Source organism: Corapipo altera, unplaced genomic scaffold (genome assembly GCF_003945725.1).
Source record: "Corapipo altera isolate COAL_440 unplaced genomic scaffold, ASM394572v1 67, whole genome shotgun sequence".
Lineage (NCBI taxonomy): Eukaryota > Metazoa > Chordata > Aves > Passeriformes > Pipridae > Corapipo > Corapipo altera.
In genome coordinates this window covers 4,553,434-4,573,152 of record NW_020884906.1, presented here as the reverse complement: position 1 = coordinate 4,573,152, position 19,719 = coordinate 4,553,434, and the positions used below count along the sequence as shown (strand labels likewise).

Genomic DNA, 19,719 nt, shown 5'->3' with positions numbered 1-19,719 from the left:
TTATAAAGCGTATGATTTTTTTCCTCCCAAGGTTAAAGACCAGAAGTAAAGTTGCAGGGAGGAAATATGTTATATGTGAGAGAAAAAAGTGTCATTATGCTACTGATCGTGGTGCTGATGGTTCAGTTGGTAGCAATTGCTCAGCTGCTTCAGAACTGGAACAATGATCCAGGTGGATCAAGGACAACTTCCACATAAATCAGAAAATGATGGCCCTCCTGACTGATTCTCATCTCTGTAGGTCTCTAGTACTCTTCACAGAAACACTGCTATTAGTTCCCGTTTCTGATTTGATTGAGTACACTCTGTCTCCCTAAACTTTTTTGTATGCTCTGTGGGATATGATCCACTTCATTCTGAATTTATGTAGAACTAACAAGAAATACAGGATATCTTAGCTTTTCTGCAAGTGTTTAGCAGGAAGATATTAATGCAAATAATATTTCAGGTCAATTTGCTCTGAATTGGAGTATTTCATTTTATCAGACTGGTCTGGAATGTGCCAATTGAAATCCATTCAGGGAAAGCATTAAAAAGCTTGATCCCAGTAGGACAGTGCAGTTCTTGCTTTCTGTTTTCTCATCTGGGTCAGTAATTCTAGATGGAAAAACTTTTCCCGTTGGCTCTCTGGGTCACCTCAGAGACTGTGAGAGACTGAGCCGTGGTGAGTCCATCAGCTGGAGGGTGAGAGAGGTTTGGGGGTCTGGCCAGGGGTCTCTGCAGAGAGGCTGATGTGCTCCATAGGGCAGAAGCATCCCTTTCCTCTCTGGTCTGGGACACTGACACTGAGAGGAGCTGATATGTTCTTGTAGCACAAGGGCCACCACAAGTGTGTGTGGCTGCTGCCCAGCAGGAGCAGGATCCGACCTGCTCTGTCGTGTGAGTGGGATTTCAGAGGGTATAACTGAACAGGGACTTAATAGAAAGGAAATAACATTATGCACATCTTCAAAAATGGGAGTAGCATCAGGCCTTACCATATTACCCTGATTTGTGGAAAACCTCTGTACCTGCAGGCCTTTGGAGCAGGTGGCCTTGGTTGTTTTTCTTGGCAGCTAGGGACGTGAGTGCATCCATAGAGACCATGAACAAAGCATGGGAATCGTTCTGAAGAGATTTTTTATGCATTTACCTTCATCAAAAGCAAAACCACTTCATTAAGCACCGAGGGAATGCAAAAGTGAGGGGAAAAGTGGCTTTCTTGATGAGATAAACACAGTACCAGTTACTCATTATGCATAAAATAATAGCACATACCACAAGTTCCAGGGGTTTCAGGCTGGAAGATGTGTCACCATTGCCATGTTCCTCTCGTTTTCCGTGTATTCATCTAAAAGGTACTGATTTAGCCACTGTAATTGGGTTGTTATACACTTTAAAAAAAAAAAAAAAAAGAGCCCCTAAAATCCGCAACAAAACCCTTCAAACTTTTACACTGAAAGCTGTGCTGTGTGCTTGTATGTGTTTCCATTTGAATATGAATTGGAAGAAGGGGAACTGGAATTTTCGGTTCTCTGATGTGTAGATGAATAGGTAAGTGAAGAAAGAAGAGTAAATAAAAAAACCTCTAGGTAAAATAAAAGACATGCAATAAGCCTCAGTTTTGTGCACCGCTCTGGAAGCAGAACCATCTGTCCTTTTGCCTCAGCCACCTTCCCTTTTATTCATATAGTCCTCTCAATTTTAAATTAAAAGAAAAAAAAAAGAGAAGAGTTTTTGGGGATACCTTATTATCTGTATTTTGTTTATGGAAACAACTCCCAATGCAACTTGATGTTTACTTTATTGCCTGGTGTCTGTGCAGGGGCTGGATGGGGAGGAAAGCCCTTTGGATACATTTTGCAGTTTGCTGTTTTAATTAGAGCATTGTCATCTCTTGGCTGTCTGCAGATCTCCAAAGAAGTGTTGTGGCCTGCTGGGTTATTCACTAGACATTTGTATGATTGATCTTCTTGTAGCTTTTTCCTATTGTGATTGTTTCATTTCTGGAAGTGGGTTTGCAATTGGGCTTTGGGTGCTTGGTAAATAGGACTTGAAGCGGAGAGAGAGGAACACATGGTGCTTTGCCCAAGTGGATGCTTTGTCTTTCCATGCCACCCTTGCTTCCAGCTGCCCAAGCAGGACCTGGGCAGGGCTGTGGCCAGGGATTTAGGCTCTGTGTCTCTGCTTCATGCTGGGGACCTTGGCCTGGTGCTCTGGGGGGCTGACCTGGAGGTGAAGCTCTCGTGTCCCATACAGACTGTGGCACTTGTATGGACATGGACCCCTCTTTTCTTCTGAAAGGAGAGAGTGGAGGGGATTTGTTCTCCAAGAATTGAAAGGGCACTTTGGAGCAATGCCACCAAATTAAACGTTGTGGCTCACAAGGTGCTGCTTTCCACTTACAGGAAATTGCTTAGGGGAAAGTGATAGAGAGGTAAAGTCTGGGAGACAAAGGAAGATAATGAGGAGAAGGAACTCCAAGAAAATGAAACTTCAACTTTAGTCTGGTTCTACAAAGACCTTTGTGTTCTCAGTCCCATGAGCCAAATGCAGACAGTTGTGCAGACCAGTATTGAAGGTAGTTTAAAACCAATGTCACTTCAAGTGCTGTGTGAGGGGAAAGGAGCCTTTATCTTGTTTGTTCTGCTTTGTAGGTCTCCTTGGAACAATTGTGTTTTATCTTTAGTATTGAAAATTGTTTTATTTTAAATTAATTTAAAGTGGCAGCTCCTGCATTCACTCACAAGTGGTGAAAGTCCCCAGTATTAGGTCAGCTTGATGGAAATAGGTGTTAGTAAAATGCTCTACAGACTGCCTTCGAACCTGCTTCCTGATTTTAAAGGTTTTTCTGCTTTTTTTTTTTTTTTTGCATTGCCTCTGCTGAAAATGATATGCAGAAGTACAAGTCTTGCAGCTAAAGCTGATAATCTACACCTACCTCCCACAGCCCGCTTTGTTTATATGGTGCCCTGGTGAGAAGTATTTTTAAGGGTTGGGGTTCTGAAGGCAAAAGGTTTGAATAAAAAGGGATACTGGAAAGTACAGATTTTTTAAAGAAATAGATGCCTAGTCTCTTTTCCCTCTGATTCATCACTTTAAAGAATTTTCCCTTGATTTTTGAAATCTCACATTCTTTTCATCAGTTCTTCCCACTCTCCTCTGAAGCTTCAGTTTATCAGAATTCCAGACTTTCTCGATTGTTCCATGCTCCTATGCTGAAGATGTCATTGTTTCACCCCAAGATAAATAACATGAAATTACTTTATTCTTCAAAAGAAACAGACTTACACACGTGCTATGTTGGTGTCAGTGCCTCCAGTCGAACTGGGTAAAGCTCATTAACCTGATGTTCCCGTGTTAAAAGCAATTTAAAAGCAAATATAACTTGGAAACCTCAGAGTGCTGTTTAATAATGTGTTGTGAGAAACATGGTAGAGGTTGCTTTCCTCTTGTAACCCAGTTTCAGTATTCAGCTTAGGAACAGAGGAAAATACCCTCAAGGGTTTTTTTGTCTTTCAGAAGTAGTTTTTGAAAATGGACTTACTTTAAAAAAAAAATGCCTCCTGCTCTTCAGACCAAATCTATGTCAAAAGCTGAATTTGACCCATGGCACAAGATTTAGGTGCTGTGAGCAGCTTCACAAAGCAGGTAAAAACCCCATGATTGTTTATATGTCTTATTATCCATGTTAATTGCACTAATAATAATAATAATAATTAGAAAGTGAACTTGTAAAGATTACCCTAAATTCTGATACAAATTTGGATTACTGTTGATCCTTCACCCTGTTCAGTTTATGCAGTTTCTGTGTGTTTCTGGGGTCACGTTAGATCATAGAATCATAGAATCATAGAATAGCCTGGGTTGGAATTCTAATGGTATCTTGTTTGTCTTAAATTTATCTTGTAAAGGCAGAAGTAAATTTCAAACTTGACATTGTAGCCAGAATTTTTTATGTTTTGATTTTTTATTTTTTAAATTTATGGTCCTACTCAAGAAGTGGATTAGATTTAGATGCAAACAGATCTTCGTCTTCTGCCCACTGAAAGGAAATATAAAGCTCAATGGACTTCAGAGAGTTAAACTTCTTGAGTGGTCCTGCCCTGTGCATTGAGCATCTACTTGAGGGAGGCATATCCTGGTCAAGTAACTGGTAGATCTTAACTGTGGTCAGTGTTCTGACACCAAGAAGTTGTATAATGGTGCTGAACTGGGAGGCCAACACTATAATCCAATAAAGGGGGCTCAGAACAGTGATCTGATCATGAGACTTGAATGTGCTCTGCAAGAAACCTCCCAGGGAAAGAAGGATGTGGCAGTAGAGGGGTCATGGCTTGGAGCTGGTCACCAGTGGCTGGTGCAGAGATGCCCAGGGAGCAGGCAGCCAGCTGGGGGGGGCATGGAGGGATCTGCCTGGGGACCACCAGGTGTGGGGCAGGGTTTGCTGCAGCTCAGGAGGTCTCTAGGTTAGCTGGGAACAAGTGTGGAGGACCTACCTGCAGTGACTCCATGCTCCAGGGGGAGAGCTGTGTACAGGCCTTTCTGCTTCTCTTCCGTTTGATCTATTTGCTTGGAGTTTTCCCTGTTTAATAAGTTACATATTCAAGGTTTATGATGATGAAATCTGGCTTTATTTGAGCTACGAAGGCTTTTGGTCTTTTTTAGGGAGCTCATTATGAAGAAAAATCATAGGCAGTGGATGTCAAAGCTCTGGCTGACCCAGGAGCTTATTATACCTGGTTTAAAAAAAAGTGAAAAAGTGGTCACAGTATGAACTCTCCCTCCTCGTTTTGCAGGGGTTGCACAGAAACTGGAATTTCCTTCCAGCATAGAGAATGATCCTGCCTCTTTGGGCATATGCATCCTGAGCTGTTCCTTCATGATGGCTTTATGTTCCCTCTCTCCAGAGGCACTGGGGCATTATGGTTTTCCTTCCAGTGGGAAGAGCTGAACAGAGCTCCTTCAAATATCTTGCAGTAAATCCTTTAGTAAATAAATCCTAAGCGAACCTCAACACCTAATTTTCCCTCTGTGGGTGGAATGTGAGAACAAGAGCAATGAAAGCTGAGAAACAAATGAATTTCATTCTTCAAACAGTATTATTTGCAGGGCTATGGGGTGTTTTGTACTCTGTCTCCCTGCCTGGTGCAGATTAGCTGGGAAACACAAGCTGACTGGTTGAGGACCACGCAGGAGGATGCCAGGATCTGCACAGCCACTTCTGTGGTGCAATCTCTCTGACAATTAATTTACTATAGGGCTTACCCCTTGGGGTCTCTTAATTCCCATCATCCTTTTTCATCCAGCACAAAGTGTTGGACTGCTCAGTCAGGACTCCAGGTTTGCTTTACAATGGGTTTGTTACTGAAGTGTTTTATGTCCCGTTCTACACTCAGGTTGCCCTTTGGATTATTTTTTTCTCCCTCCTAATCTACATTCAATAAACATCTTCAAGTTGCTCTGTCCTGCTATTTAGCAAAGATAAATGATTTTGGAATATGAATTCTCCCAGTTCAGCTGACTGTCCAGAATAAAATTATAAACACAGGAGATAAGATTAATAAAAGCACCAAACTGCTGGGTGGATATTCCCATTACTGCACACAAGCTAGACAACATCCTCCTCCACCAGTTTCCTAGTTTGATAAATGCCTTGAGCTGATTTAAAAATGTATAGGTTATTTTTAACCATGGTAGCAGAACCATCTGTATTGTATCTGATGAAGTTCTGTGATAGAGCAAATTGATTTATTCTATCTCCTTACAAGTTATACTAAGCTTTATGTTATAAATAAACTGGTTTGAAGTACATGATGTCATTGAGCTTGAAAGTCTCTAGATAAATTTGTACTTAAAGGGTTTGTGCCTTCTGTATGAATTTGAATTGGTGCAGATTGTTAAATCTCATTTCTGTCTCTGTCTTGTGGACTGCAAGATCTCTGGGGTCATGACTGTCTTTATAGTTGTGTTTGTATGAAATACACAGAGGGCCCAAAACAAGCCTGCTGCTCTCATACATTACAGTGATTAAAAATAAGAGCAATCCAAAAAACAGAACTGTGCATTCAATGGTAGGATTTTCAGAAGCACTACAAGGAACTGTGTACCTAAATCCTACCCACTGCTGGTATAACATACAGAGAATTAATGAGAAGCTCAATTCACTTGAAGTAGAAACAGTCCTGGCTATAGCAGGGATGTGCCCTATGCCGTGGCCAGTCTGGACTGAGGTCAGATTTGAGATCTCTGATTCCATTCCAGGGCATGAGAGAGGCTTCTGTGGGCACAGACTGGCATTTCCCTTTGCCTTGCTCGGAGGTCACTGGGTCTTCTCTGAAAGTCCATGGGAAAGGTGCCTGTAGTGGTAAGAAGAAGGAATTAATCAAATGCTGGGAAGAATACACTTATTGTTAGATGAGTGCTACAGAACCAGCAAAAACCGTGGCTGAAATAAGGCAGAACTTCTGAAGGAGGTGGACTGGAATCACTGTCCCTGTGTTTAAGGATAGGTTTTGAGAGACCAACACTGAAGGCAGGATGATGCCTGATGAGTGCCGTGTATGGTGCAGACTTCGGTGTAATTAAAAAGAAAATGAGCAATGCTCTAATTGAGATCTGAAGACTAAAAGTTAAAAGCTCAGTATCCTCTATTACTTACTGTCAGATAGGGATTTATGTTGCATATGTGTAACAAACCATTGCATTTTAAAGATGGAACCATAAAAAAGTTGCTGTAATTTAAAAGCAGCCAATTTACTAGAGTACAGTTTGCAGCTATGTCACTTGCTAATCAGTCTGTTAAACATAATAGCCATTCTTGTCTGGAGGCAGTTAATCATGTTGTGAATGCACTTATCAGCGTGTATTAGAAATACAATACAAGACTTTCCAACAGAGGAATGGATGCAATTACTGCAATCAGTATACACTTAGCTACAGTCTTATACCATGTTTTTCTTTCCCATTTTTTTCCCTTTTAAATAGTGCAGCAGTGAGAGATTTTTCCCTTAGAAAAATATAAAGGATGCACTTGAAAGTGTTGTTAAACTCCACAGATGCACTCAAAAGCGACCTGTCCATCTCCAGGAGAGGTGGCTGCTGGCTGCTGAATCCTTCCTGGACCCAGCAGTGTTGGAAGCTGGACCCAGCAGTGTTGTGGTGATGGTTTTCAAGGTCTTTGAGCATTTTCCCTGATGGGCTGGGAGCGTGTCTGTGGTGGCATTTGTTAGGTGGTGGGGAGCTGGAGTTGCTGCATTTGAATTAGACTAAAGGAGCTCAGCATATGGATGAACTCTTTTTTTTTTTCTTTTTTTTCTTTTTTTTTTTTCCGTGCTTTTCTACATCTAAATCAATAGCGATGAGGGATCTCAAAGTTTTTGAAAGGCGATATTGAAAAAGCATGAAAGCTAATTGCTTCCAGCATGACTACCCACCAGCAATGGGTGTAAATACAGCTGTCCAAAGAATGCCAGGACTCGACAAAAACTAAGGATTTCAGCTAAACAATTTTCCAGGGCCAAGCATATTCTTGTATGGGGAGGAAGGGAGTTGTGAGGGGGGTGGGAGAAGGGAAGAGATTATGAAATCCTGAAGAGATTCAGGGAAGAGAGGAATAGGGATAGAAAGAGAATATTTTTTCTTAATTCTGCTTTATGTTAACCTATTATGTTAGGGATATTTTATGTATTTTAGTATGATTTGCAGTGCTTGCAGGAACCTGCCTTCTTTTTCTAGAAATCCTTTTATCTGTCTCTTCATCCTTTGTGACAGCTGGTATTTTTGCTTAGGTAACATTTTTAATTGTAGCAAGGAAAATGAAAAAACAAATCAATCCCCAAATTATGTGACTACTATAGTGGGTAATAAGGGAGTCAATATAACACCCTCTCCATCACACCAGTATTTTTGCTACTCTTGTGTTTGGGTCATACATTGCTCAGACTCACCGATGAAAATGTCCTCGGTGAGATGTCCTTGGGATCCTTCCCAGTGTGTCTGGACTGGCTCACACTGGTCAGCAGCTCAGCTTGGATGCTCAGCCCCACTCCATCACAGGTTGTTACTGAGAAAACTCATTGAAATAAAGTTCTGGTATCATGTTTTGTCTTTTATCATCTAAACAAAGGAGTGGGGCAGGTGGGATGGAACACCACTTCTCCCCTCTCCATTTCTAGTTATTCCTTTTCAGAACCTAAATGACTTAATCTCATCTATTACTCACTTGTGCCTGCACTCGTTTACTCCTGGTATGACCTTGGCTCTGAGCAATATTCCAGCTGCCCCCCATTAGCTGTCACTGCCTTGGAATTTGTCACGTGTTAGAAAATCATTGTCTTGCAAGTGTGACAAAGTCTTGATTGCCCTTTGGAAAGGTGACCTGCAGATGTTACAGGATGACTGTTGTGTTGACCTTACTTTCATGCTATTAAAATGTAATTGTGGGGTGATTTTTAAAAAGAGAAATATTAAATTCACCCCTCTGTATTTTGTTATTTGGAGTTATCTTCATGTCTCTAGGGATATTTGGATTCACTTTTGGAACAAAACCAGCCTTTTAATGGGGTGACTTGGATTAGAACTGGTTGTTTCTCTCCTGCTTTTAGTTTTGATATGAAGATCAGGACTTCATGCTGATCTCAACCAGCAAAGAATGGAGATACATAGAATTACTGCAGATGGCTCTTTCTGTTCATACACTGAATGCAGACCCTGATCCTCCCTGTGTTTGCTCAGCTGGATGAATTAATCTTGTTTATTAATTAAAACTTGAGAAACTGATGTGTCTGTGCCAGTCTCACTGTCATGTTTTTACTGTCTGTTCAGTGGGTATCGACAGCGAGAGGAAACGCTTAACTCTTTTTAAAAACATAATGATCAACCTTTAAAATAAAACAATTTCATGCACACCATGTGTCTCTCAGGGAAGTGGGGAGAGAGGAGGTCCTGTTTGTGTTAATGTTAATGGGCTACCTTGTTCCCTGCTTTGAGGATGTTACCATGGCCATTTATTTCTTAGCACAAGTGTGAATTAGCCACAGGGCAGCCTGCACATTATCTCTCCATCTCAGAGTACATTAGACTCAAAGAAAGCTAGGTCTACTTCATTAGATGCTTAATCTTGTTTACATCCGAAGAGAAGGTAGGAGGAATGAAATAATTCTTACCATGTCTCTATTTTGATCTTTATTTCATGCAGGTAGCATTACAGTATGTTCCACAGCAGACTTATGAGTTCTGTGCAGTCTTAGTAAGCTGTAGAAATAAAAAGAAACTCGACTGTTTTTAAATGTCCCATTGTCTTTGCTGTCTGCTCCGAATTCTGTTATTTACTTATTTACACTCTCTGCCCGTTAAGCAAAGGATTAAGTTAAAAAGGTGTTGACTTAGCTTTTCAAATCCTCAAGAGGAGAGCACCATTTGTCACTTTTATGTATCCTCCAGCACATTAGGTATATTCATGTCACAGTCTGCAACTTGTCTGCCCTTTCCTTTCATTCATAAATTCAGTGCATGGGGAATTTGCACTTCTAGATCCCCTTTGGTTGATTTTTTTCCCCAGGGAGATCCCGCTGTCATCCTCAATTGTAATTCTGAGATCAAAAGAGCAACTGGATTGCAAGGAAATTTCTCCTAGGTCTAGTTGTGTTATTCTTTTCTTTTCTCATGGACTTGTACACGGAAGAGTCTGATCATGTAATCCTGATGTCAGGCATATAAAAATCATGAAGTGTTTAAAATGACAAAGAAACGTGTTATTGGAAATGTGTTTTGAGCCATTAGGGTTCCTCTAGGTCACTTACCCAAGCTCTTATCTAGGAAGATGAGGAAGCTGCATGCATTATTTGTAAATATAAAATTCAAAAATTACATAATTTTTTATGTTCAGAAGCTGCCACATAGAGTCACCCTTCCTGACACAATACATTTGGAAGACGTACAAATAAATTAAACTGTTGCATGTCTTCCATTTAATGGCTGGCAGGAGAAGAGAAAGACTTTGAATGAAGCACCTTCAGCTGTGCTGAGCTGGTGGCCAGTAACCCAGTGTGGGGATAGTGGAGGAGCTGAATTAGGAGTGGCCTTTTTCTTCTGCTTCATTACCTGCAAGAAACTCGTGTATGTGGCTGTTCTGTGGTGACATTACAGACAGCCCAGAGTCTGTCCCATCCCACTGCAGTGAGTCACCAAGGATTTCCAGCAGTAGCTTTCAGGGTATGTTTCCTATCTCCACCATCGAGCCTCTGGATGCCCCTGACCATCCTCTCTGTTTTCTCTGAGGTCAAGTGAAATGTTTGCTGCATTGACTTCACACCCAGATTGGCTGAAGTTACCTGTGCCTTGGGTTGTTCAGCTGCAGCACAGAGCTGTGCTACAGGCTCCCAGAGTTGTGCTCTTGTTCTTTTAAAGATCTCTTGAGAGTCTGTGGAATGAGGGTCTTTGTATGTGAGTTCCTGCACTGCAAAGAACTTCTTGTACCACTGAATTTATTATCTTGAATTTTCAGTCGCTGGTCCTTTAAAAATCCATCTCTGCTTTATAATATATTTCAGCTGCTTGCACAGCAATGTTGAAAATAGACCGTGTGATTATGGTATGTAAATATGTAAGAATTTCTGAATAGTTAAAGAAAAATTATAAGCACCATTTGGGCTGTTGATACTTATTAACTGGATAGGTTTCAGCATGTCTTTCATCATAAAATCATTCTTATTTTTTAAACAACAATAACTCCCTCTATATTTGCATCCAGCATCAGCTAAACTCTGGCCCCAGTTTCCTACTGGATGTGTTTGTTGTGTTCCCCAGCAAGATGCTTCCTCCTGGCAGAGAAGCTTTATTTTAAGAAATACCCAGCACAGCAATAAAGAAGTTCTAAATAGTAGTCAGAAAAACATTCCAGCGCAATCAAAATGCTTTTTTAAACCCCAAAAGACTGCATGCAGTTTCAAAAGGGGAGAGTCATGAGAAAGGTACAAATGGAGTCCCAGTGCCAGCAATAGATGTTACCAATGGAACTCACCAATTACACACATCCTGGATTTGGTCCTAAAAGTTGTTTTGTTAAAGGTTGACTAAAATAGCATCTAAGGGCTCTTTTACCAGAAGCATTTTTGTACACTGTCACAAGGGTGCAAGCAAATAAAAATAATTGAAGCAATTGTCTCAGTTGTCTCCAGGGCTGTCATGATGATGTTGATAAAATCAAATAAAGTGGAAGTTATTGCAAGTTGTTAGTGAGCAGCACAGTTGTGAATTGGCAGTGGAGGAAGCTGAAGAGCTTAAAAGGTTTGCTCATTATCTGGATTTATTGTTTTCAGTTGTAGGAAAATGTTGGCTAAGCAAAATAACATGAGTAATATCTGGTCTTGGTGGTGTGTTTTGAACAAAAATATTTTCTTCTTGTTTTTATGGCTTTTACTGGATTATTAAAATGTGCTGTGTCAATCCATACATTCTTAACGGATTGAGCAGCTTGGGTTTATCCTCTGTAGCCATTTTCTTTGCCCATGCATCTGTGAAAAACATGAATTTACAGCAGTGAAAGAAAAACAAGATCAGGCACCAAGAAATATTTTGGAAAAAATCTGTATTTGGTGTAAAGTAAACTGGACAACAGAGCAAGTTCTCTATTAGTCAGCAGAGTAAATGGTAAATTGTGACTTTGAAATGCATCATGAGAGGAAACAAGCAAACTTTTTCCATCCCTGCAGACTTAATTTCCACCTGCCATCCATCCTGTCTTTGTCTGGGGCTCCTGCCCTGCCTTTCTGTGCTGTGCCATGGAAGAGGAGTGAGCAGGACGTTTTTCAAGTGTTTGTGCCTGCCTTGTGCCTCAGCTGTCTGGTTTCCCTCAGCAGAATAAAAACCTCTGGGGACAGCGCAGCAAGGGGCAGTGGCACTGTGTTAAGTGAACATTTGCACATGGATGCAAAAGCTTGCAGAAGTACTCAGGACATCCCTGGCTTCTAGGGATGTTCATCCACACTGCAACACTCGACAGGGATACCTGCTCTCATTTCTGCAGGGCTCCAGCCAGGCCCCATCTCCAGTGCTCCTCAGGATGAGACCCTTCCTCAGCAAACCACCCTGGGAGAACAGTGTGAGCAGGCTCTTCCAACCTCAAATACAGCTTTGTGTCCTTACAGCCCAATGCAAATGGTACTGGGAGAACAGGACTTAGGTCTGAACATCCATTATCCAGTCAGACCTTGTATGTAAGACCATTTCACCTCAGTAAGGTGGTGTAAGGATGTTGTGGGTGCTCAAAGATACCCTGGTTTTAAAGGTGTCAGCTGCTCCCTGTCCCTGTTACCCAGTGCCCTGTGCAGGAAAGCAGCTTTCAGCAGGGCAGAAGGGCTGTCAGTATGCAAATCTTCATAATTCAGAAGCTGCATGCTGCCCTGTTAGTAGGTATTTGCTTTCATTTCCTTCATCTTAGGCTGCTGGGATCTTAATTTCCTTAGGGGGAAAAGGTCAGGATCTTTAATCTGGATCTTTTCCCCCAGAGGTCCTGGCCATCTGTTGCTTCATTTGACTTCAGCAGGAAATCAGGGTCTTGAGCATTTTCCAATGAGTTGTTGAAAAACCTCCTTCTGTAAGTGTTTGCTTTTCAATAAACTGTACTTATGAAATTAATCCTCTTGAGATTGAAGGAGTGAGACCTTTTTTACTGAAATATTTTATAAACTAATGTACCTTGGTAATGTAAGGTCACTAAATTCTCATTGAATTCGGTAACAGTTTAATTCTTATTGAATTTGGTTACAATTTGTCAGAGAAAGAATTGGCCATTGTTAACCTTGAAAAGATTCTGAAGCAACATGATACCACGCACTTGATTGTTTTCAATTACCTCGTGTCTGCTCCATTTTTTAGACTTTTGTTTACACTGCTGTGGGCCTCATAAACAAATTGCCATTTATTAAAAACATTACTTTATGAATGAATGAAACTCATGATTTCCTGTAATAGCCAACTGCACTAATAGAAGTGTCTGACTTTTATCACCTAAATTGTTGATGACCTGGCAGTGTGAGCCAAAAACCCTTCCATGTGCCCGTGGCACTGCAGTGTCCTGCTTTATCATCCTTCATTGTGGCATCTTTCATTCTCTCTCAAATACATAGGGCAGGCCCATCAGGTTGGCTAGCTATGGAAATATTTCATAATAGTGAATAATAGGTATTTGTTTGTTGAAGTGAAATACTGACCATTTGGACTGTTATGCTGTCATGACATCCATCCCTGAGTATTATTCCAGTACTTAATTCAATAACTCTATGTTTGGTTTAGACAAAAATAAAATTAAATTCATTATTATTTCGATGTCAGGTGATTTTGTAGTACTTGTTAAAACCTCTCACATCAGAACTATATTGGATCTTCACAGTGATCTATTATTTTGTGGAAAAAAAAAAAAAGCCTATGAATCTCAATAGAAATACTTAATGAGGTAATGAACTGTGGAATCCTGGAATGGTTTGGGTTGGAAGGGATCTTAAAAACCATCCAGTCCCACCCTGTGCCATGGGCAGGGACACTTTCCACTATCCCAGGTTACTCCAAGCCCCATCCAACCTGGCCCTGAACATTTCCAGGGATGAGCAGCCACAGCTTCTCTGGGAAACCTGTGCCAGGGCCTCCCCACCCTCACAGGGAAGATTTTCTTCCTTATATCTAATCTTAACCTACCCTCTTTCAGTTTAAAGCCATTTCCCCCTGTCCTTGTTAAACATTCCTCCCCAGTTTTCCAGCTGCCCACCTGGATGTGTCCATTGGAAAACTCTGGGGCTTAGCAACACGTTCCTGTCCTGATAACTCTCTATTCTGGTGTAGGTTGGAACCGGGGTTGGCTTTATTTGGCATGGATTTACCATTCTGTGCTAAAACTCTCCTCCAGCTGGGGTCACAACCATGCCCACTGACTGCTGGGTGTGGAATGAGAACTGGGGATGTTACAAAGCTTGGGTGGGCTGTTGGAAACCTGGTTTGAATGCATCAGATGGATATGAGGGCAGACAATAGGAAATTGGGCAGAAATCTCAAGATTTCAGAGGTTCTTCTACCACCTATGAGATGCAGCATTGTGAGAATACGCAGATAGGATTATAAATCACAATTTGAAGAAGAGGACCTACTTACTGGAGATTGTGAGAGGAAATAAATCCAAAAAGACCCATGGGTTTTTTTTTTTTTCCTTTTCTCACCAGAGAGAAAAATGTGTAATGAATGTCTCATGTCTGAAACACTGGGCTGGATTCATCAAAGGGAGTTAGTAATTACCAAATTGAGAGAATCATGAAGCGCTTTTCTAAATTTGAAAGGCTCATCAAGAATAGATCAGGAGCAGGCAAAATTAATAGTTATGAACTCATTTCCATAGAAATGGACTTATTAGCAAGCATGCCAGCTGCCTAAAATTATAAGGTCTTTTCCTTGTGCTTGCAGGAAATAATCTTTTTTTATAAAAGTAATTTTGACTTTTTATTTTTTATTGCTCCTCTAAACTAGGGTTTGGCAAAATCCTAAACCGGGAAAAAACTTCACTGGACAATGGAAATATTTAACTAAAAAGAGAAGAAAGATATGGAAAGGAGAAGTGATTTGTAGTCCTTAGATTCCATCAGACTCTTCCCAAGAGTACAAACTTATTTAAGAGAAAAATGAAATAGGTCTCCAGAAAAAGTTGAAAAATCTTGATAGGATAAAATTTGGTTTAACAGGATTTAATGGCTGATAACAGCATGAGTTACAGTCCTTGTCTTCTCTGCTTGTGGATTTTCCCACTGGTAGCATTTTGTCTTCACCAGGCAGTTGCAGATTGACAGATCAGACTGAAAGCTGAAGATTTGCCATGGCAGGGTGGAACAACTGCTTTTAAAAAGGGTTATAGTGTAATGCTGCATAGCCAGGAGAGAAATTTAGATACAGGTGTTGGGAAGTGAATTCATCAGCTAATGGAGCTGACATAAGTAAATGCTAACCTTTGAGGTCTTGATTATGGTTTAATTTATCTCTGGTTTTACGTTAGCAACCTCCATCAATTTCAGTGGAAAAAGGCAGTGGTCTCCCACACGGTATTATAGAGGATGGTTAATAAACTGCAAGAATTATGAATGTAATACCAATCTTTCTACTAGGAAAGAAGCCTCTGTGGGATAAGAGATGCAGCAGCCAGTAGGCAGGATCTCGTCTGAGCACGAAAGAAATTCACTTTTCAGGTTTTATCATGTGTTTTTGCTGTAGCTGTAACCTGGGAAGGAACTTAGAACATAGAGGGTGGATTAGTCTGTGGGGCACTTGGTGTCCCAGATACTGCAACACTTGGCATTGCTCGAAGGCTGAATCTCTGTCCTAAAGAGGACAAAAGGGACACCATAATTTCAGAGAAAATTCATTCACCCGCTGTTTAAAAGGTAACTGGAAACCTGCTGGTGAATAAAAGAGTCCAGAAAGCTGAATGCTGGTTTTCTAGAGCTGTACACTCAGTGGAGAAACTCTGTAGGTGAAAAATGGATAGGGACAGTAAATCCATCTCCTTTAGCAGAAGTTCAAACTGGAAGTGGATCCTTCTTTGATCAGTATTAATATGTCAAGCTACAGCATTTGCTTCTGACACAAAGCAGAAAAATGTTTGACAAGCCACACTGTTTTTCCAGGTGATGATAAGGACCTTTGGAACCAGGATGAGGACTGGGAAGTGAGCTTTGCTTTAGTTCATATGTTAATACAGTTAGATCTGAGGAAGGTTTGTATATGTGAGTTGGTGCTCTTTTGTAGGTGCAGAGAGACTCCTTGCTAACCCAGCAATGATAACCATGTCTGCCTTTAAATGGAAGGTCTGTCTTGTGCAGCTCTACAGCCGTGCTCAGGCTGCAGTGAAGATCTCTGCATGTTTACAAGCACTGGAGCTGTTTTACTCCCTGTCATATATTCAGCTTACTGTATAGTCAAGACCCACACATGCTCCTCTTAGGGAGATCTGAGTCCCAGCCTGTCTTAAAAACATAAAACCACTACTGTAATTTCTTTTTGGATGTGTAAAAGGGAAAACAGGAAAGCAGTAAATTGAAGGTATGATGGGCCAGTCTTTGGGACTGGAATGGAATTTATTCATGTGGAATGGATTTATCACTGCAGACTAACTGGGTGTATTATTTAATTGGTGTTTCTAAACCAAATTCCTCCATTGGTGTTTTTATTCTGAGTTTGAAACCATTCATGGGTGTTTTTGTGAATGGCAACTATTGACTTGAACAGACTGAAGCTAAATTGCAGACCTAAACATACCTTGGCAGGCCCAATATCTAGATCTATAGTTAGTGTAAAGCTCATATCTGAATTTTATATCTGTGTTGTGAGCGAATTAATTTTATGTAATTTAGATAAAACAAACTGCTGGAAGTGATATGCCAAAAACTATGAAGTTGAGAACTCCATTGTGGTGCCCACAGTGGTTATGTTTTTTAACAGAAATGGTTTAATTACATCCTTATTATTGTGTAATAAAATTTATCTTAAAAGGTTATTGCTGGTTGTCTGATTGGCCACCCAAAAGATGACTTAATAGCTTTTAGTTTTGCCTGGAGGTGGATATTATCTTCTGTCAGCATGGAAAATATTTATCCTCCAGGCATTGAAGCATATGTTTGCGTTGTTTGTTGTCAGAAAGAAAACATGAAAATCAATAATTCCTGTTCAGATTTTTTTTCCTTTACAATGAGCCATCAAAAACATATGGCAGACCCAGATTCTGCCTCTGTGCAGTTGGGAAGAGGAAAAGGATGTTTAAAGTCTTTGTTCTCTGTAGCAGCAGGATAAAACTTTTCTGTGACACACAGCTCTTGGAGTCACTGCTTTAGGGAAGGGGCACACCATGGGACAGGACAGAGGGTGAAGGTGCAGAGGTGGGTGATTACTGAGGGATTCCTGCAGGCACAGGGAACATCCCTGGGAGGGGAACAAGATCCTCCTGCTCACAGTGAGAGTGCATTCAAGTTGTTACAGAGTGGCCTAACATACAGCAAATTCACATTTTCACCAGTTTACGAGCACATACCCCACAACTTCAGCACTATTGGGAACATCAGTTGTCTCTCCAATGATCTGAGGAAGCAGCTGGGTCTGCACTCAAGTTCGCTGCCTCTCCATCCCTTCTCAGTGTTTTGTGACCTCCATTGGGTCTCCACACTGCAGGTGTCTGTCTGGAAAACTGGGACTGGAGCTTGTGTGCTGCTTTGTAAAATACCTTAAGTTTTGTGGAAGCAAAGTGCTGGATGAGCAGAGGTCTGCCTTCTAAACAGATCCCTGCTGTGGATATGCCAAATGCTGTTGGTTAAATCTTGGTGTTTGCTTCCCTGTAACACGAAGACAAGATCTTTCTTTCTAACCTGAGGATTAATTATTAATATTTACATAGTGTTGGACCTGAGGAGAGTGCTAAGTGTCGTTGTTAAGAAAAGAAGCAGAATTAATTTTTAAATTCATTTCTCAATGCCATGCATTTACATGCATTTCTTTACTTTTAAACTTATATTTCCAGATGAGAAATATGTAATGATTGCCATATAATTACAAGTCTGCACCACTGACGAGTACAGTGTCGTCCTGAATTGAAAATAAGGATAGTCTATGCCTCATTTATTGTCATGGATAATTTCGCAAATGCATTTTTTTCACTGAGATAAAGGCAGGTTTGGGTTTGAAAGACTTTTTCTCCCTCACAAGAGCTCATTTCTGACACAATATGAGGTATGGCTGAACATTCTTGTTGCGCAGCATCAAAATTATAATAATGGTATATTAAATAATTTAGCAGCATCTGTGCAATGCTTTTCCCAGGGTTTGTGGCTTATTCTGTAAGTTCATTGAGATTATAAAGAATGAATGCCTGAATTTAATGGGAAAAATGCCTCCATTTCAGGAAACTAAAAGATACAGTGTCACCTTATCTAGAAAATGTAGCAATTGCCCAGTGTCTAGTTTTATTTAGTTTTCTTACAGTGTCTTCAAATCCATATGTTGCATTTAATGGTAAACTGTTTGGTGTGTCAAAGATAAAGGCAAATCTTTTTATGGGGAATTATTTTTTCTTTTTTTTTTTTTTTTTTCTCAGAGCAAACATGTCCTCCTACGAGATCCTGCAGATGGATTTTGAGGTTGACAACACCAGCAGCCTGGCAGGGGCCCAGCAGATCACCTGGCAGGTGGAATATCCCCGGGATGACTCCGTGAGCGAGCTGATGGTCTCCGAGATCTTCGTCAGCCGAACGATGTTTGTGGGAATTGTTCCTCTTGCCATGGTAAGAACCTGCTGCTCCTCCTTTTTTATTTTTTTTTGCTCTGTGTTTCCGTTGATCCTCGTTAGTATTCCAGGGAATGTGAGCCTTTTTATTATGAGCCACTTCCTATGCACCTGCTGCTGGTGATTTAAATGCAAAAAATGCATTTCAATAATATTTTATTTACCTGATATGCCAGAATGGCTCCTTGGAAACCATTTGGGTCTTTTGTGAAAATCCTTTACTGTTTGTGGATTATTGGCCTGGTACATGGTAATGGCTCCTCTGGAGCCGTTGTCTTCTGGTGTATTAATGCGACTGCCATGCCTGTGCTCTGAGGGTAAATGTTGTAATTAGTTGGGACATTTTCAATGAAATAAATTAGCATGCATGTGTGGGAAACTTCATTGCTAAACCAAACAACTGGACTGTTTTCTGCTGTGCTTTTCCCCAAAAGAGCCAAATAGTCTAGTGAACTGCAAAGTGTCAATTTAATAAAAGGTCTGGTTTGAGTTACATAGAAAGGATCAAATACTTTCTGGAGATGTAGCTGTTGAGCATGTTTTCCAGGCAGGTTTAAGGTGTGCTTGTGCAGAAAGCTTGAGGCTGATGATTTATTTAAAAAATGCAAATATATCCTGATAAAATCAAAGGCACCTTTTCTAGCAGGGACCTTTGACCTGTGTTTGGGCCTGGTGGACTTTTTAGTACTAGAGCTTTACACATGAACAGGAATGTCAGTGGGGATATTTGAGTGTAAAACTAGAGAAACAGCCAGAGAGTCAGGATGTTACACCAGTTACCTCAAAAACACTCTGGTATTTTTTTGCTTACTTTCTCATGAACATTTACCCTTCCTTTCTGAGTTGGTCTGTGCTAATTTTCTTTCTATTACACCATACAACCAACAAATATTGGCATTTTCCTCTGCATGACCACTGGCATGACCAGAAGAAAGGTAAGATGCTTGTAAAGGAAACAAGACTCCAAATGATTTTAATTTTCAGTTCCTACTACCAAAGGCTGCACTTTCTGGCAGCCCGGTGATAGAGGAGAAATTATGTGCAGAAAAGTCAATAGAGAATTTTCTTCTGCTCCCTCTCTTTTTGAAGCATGTAGGAGATGAAACAAAACTCCAATTGTGTGGATAGAATATAATCAAGTAGTAATAGTGAATCAGATGTAATAATGAGAAAATGTGGTGCAGGAACATCTTGCACTTAGCACCGTGGTTTCAGGTGGGTAGCAAGGAGTTTGTGCCATGCAGAGCACCGTGGGTATAAAAGAAAAGCAAATGCATCCCAGAAGCTCACTGTGAATGTTGGATCAGAGCTTTGCTGCTCTCTCTGCCAGGGATTTGCCAAGGTTTTGCTTCATCTCTTTGCAGTTATGGCAGCTGTTGGCCACTTCAGCTGTCTCTGATTGTTCTTGGACAAAATCTGGTGCTGAACCTGAA

At 40.7% G+C, this 19,719-nt stretch overlaps 1 protein-coding gene across 6 annotated transcripts in view; it reads left to right on the top strand.

Moving 5' to 3' along the window:
* The window catches only part of LOC113951318 (transmembrane protein 132B-like), a 230,497-nt gene that overhangs the window by 143,920 nt on the left and 66,858 nt on the right, over nt 1-19,719 (top strand). For all 6 annotated transcript variants that reach the window (XM_027652173.1, XM_027652178.1, XM_027652176.1 and 3 more), the window contains one exon: nt 18,098-18,284. In XM_027652173.1, the coding sequence (XP_027507974.1) occupies nt 18,098-18,284 (187 nt within the window). The remainder of the gene's footprint in view (nt 1-18,097; nt 18,285-19,719) is intronic.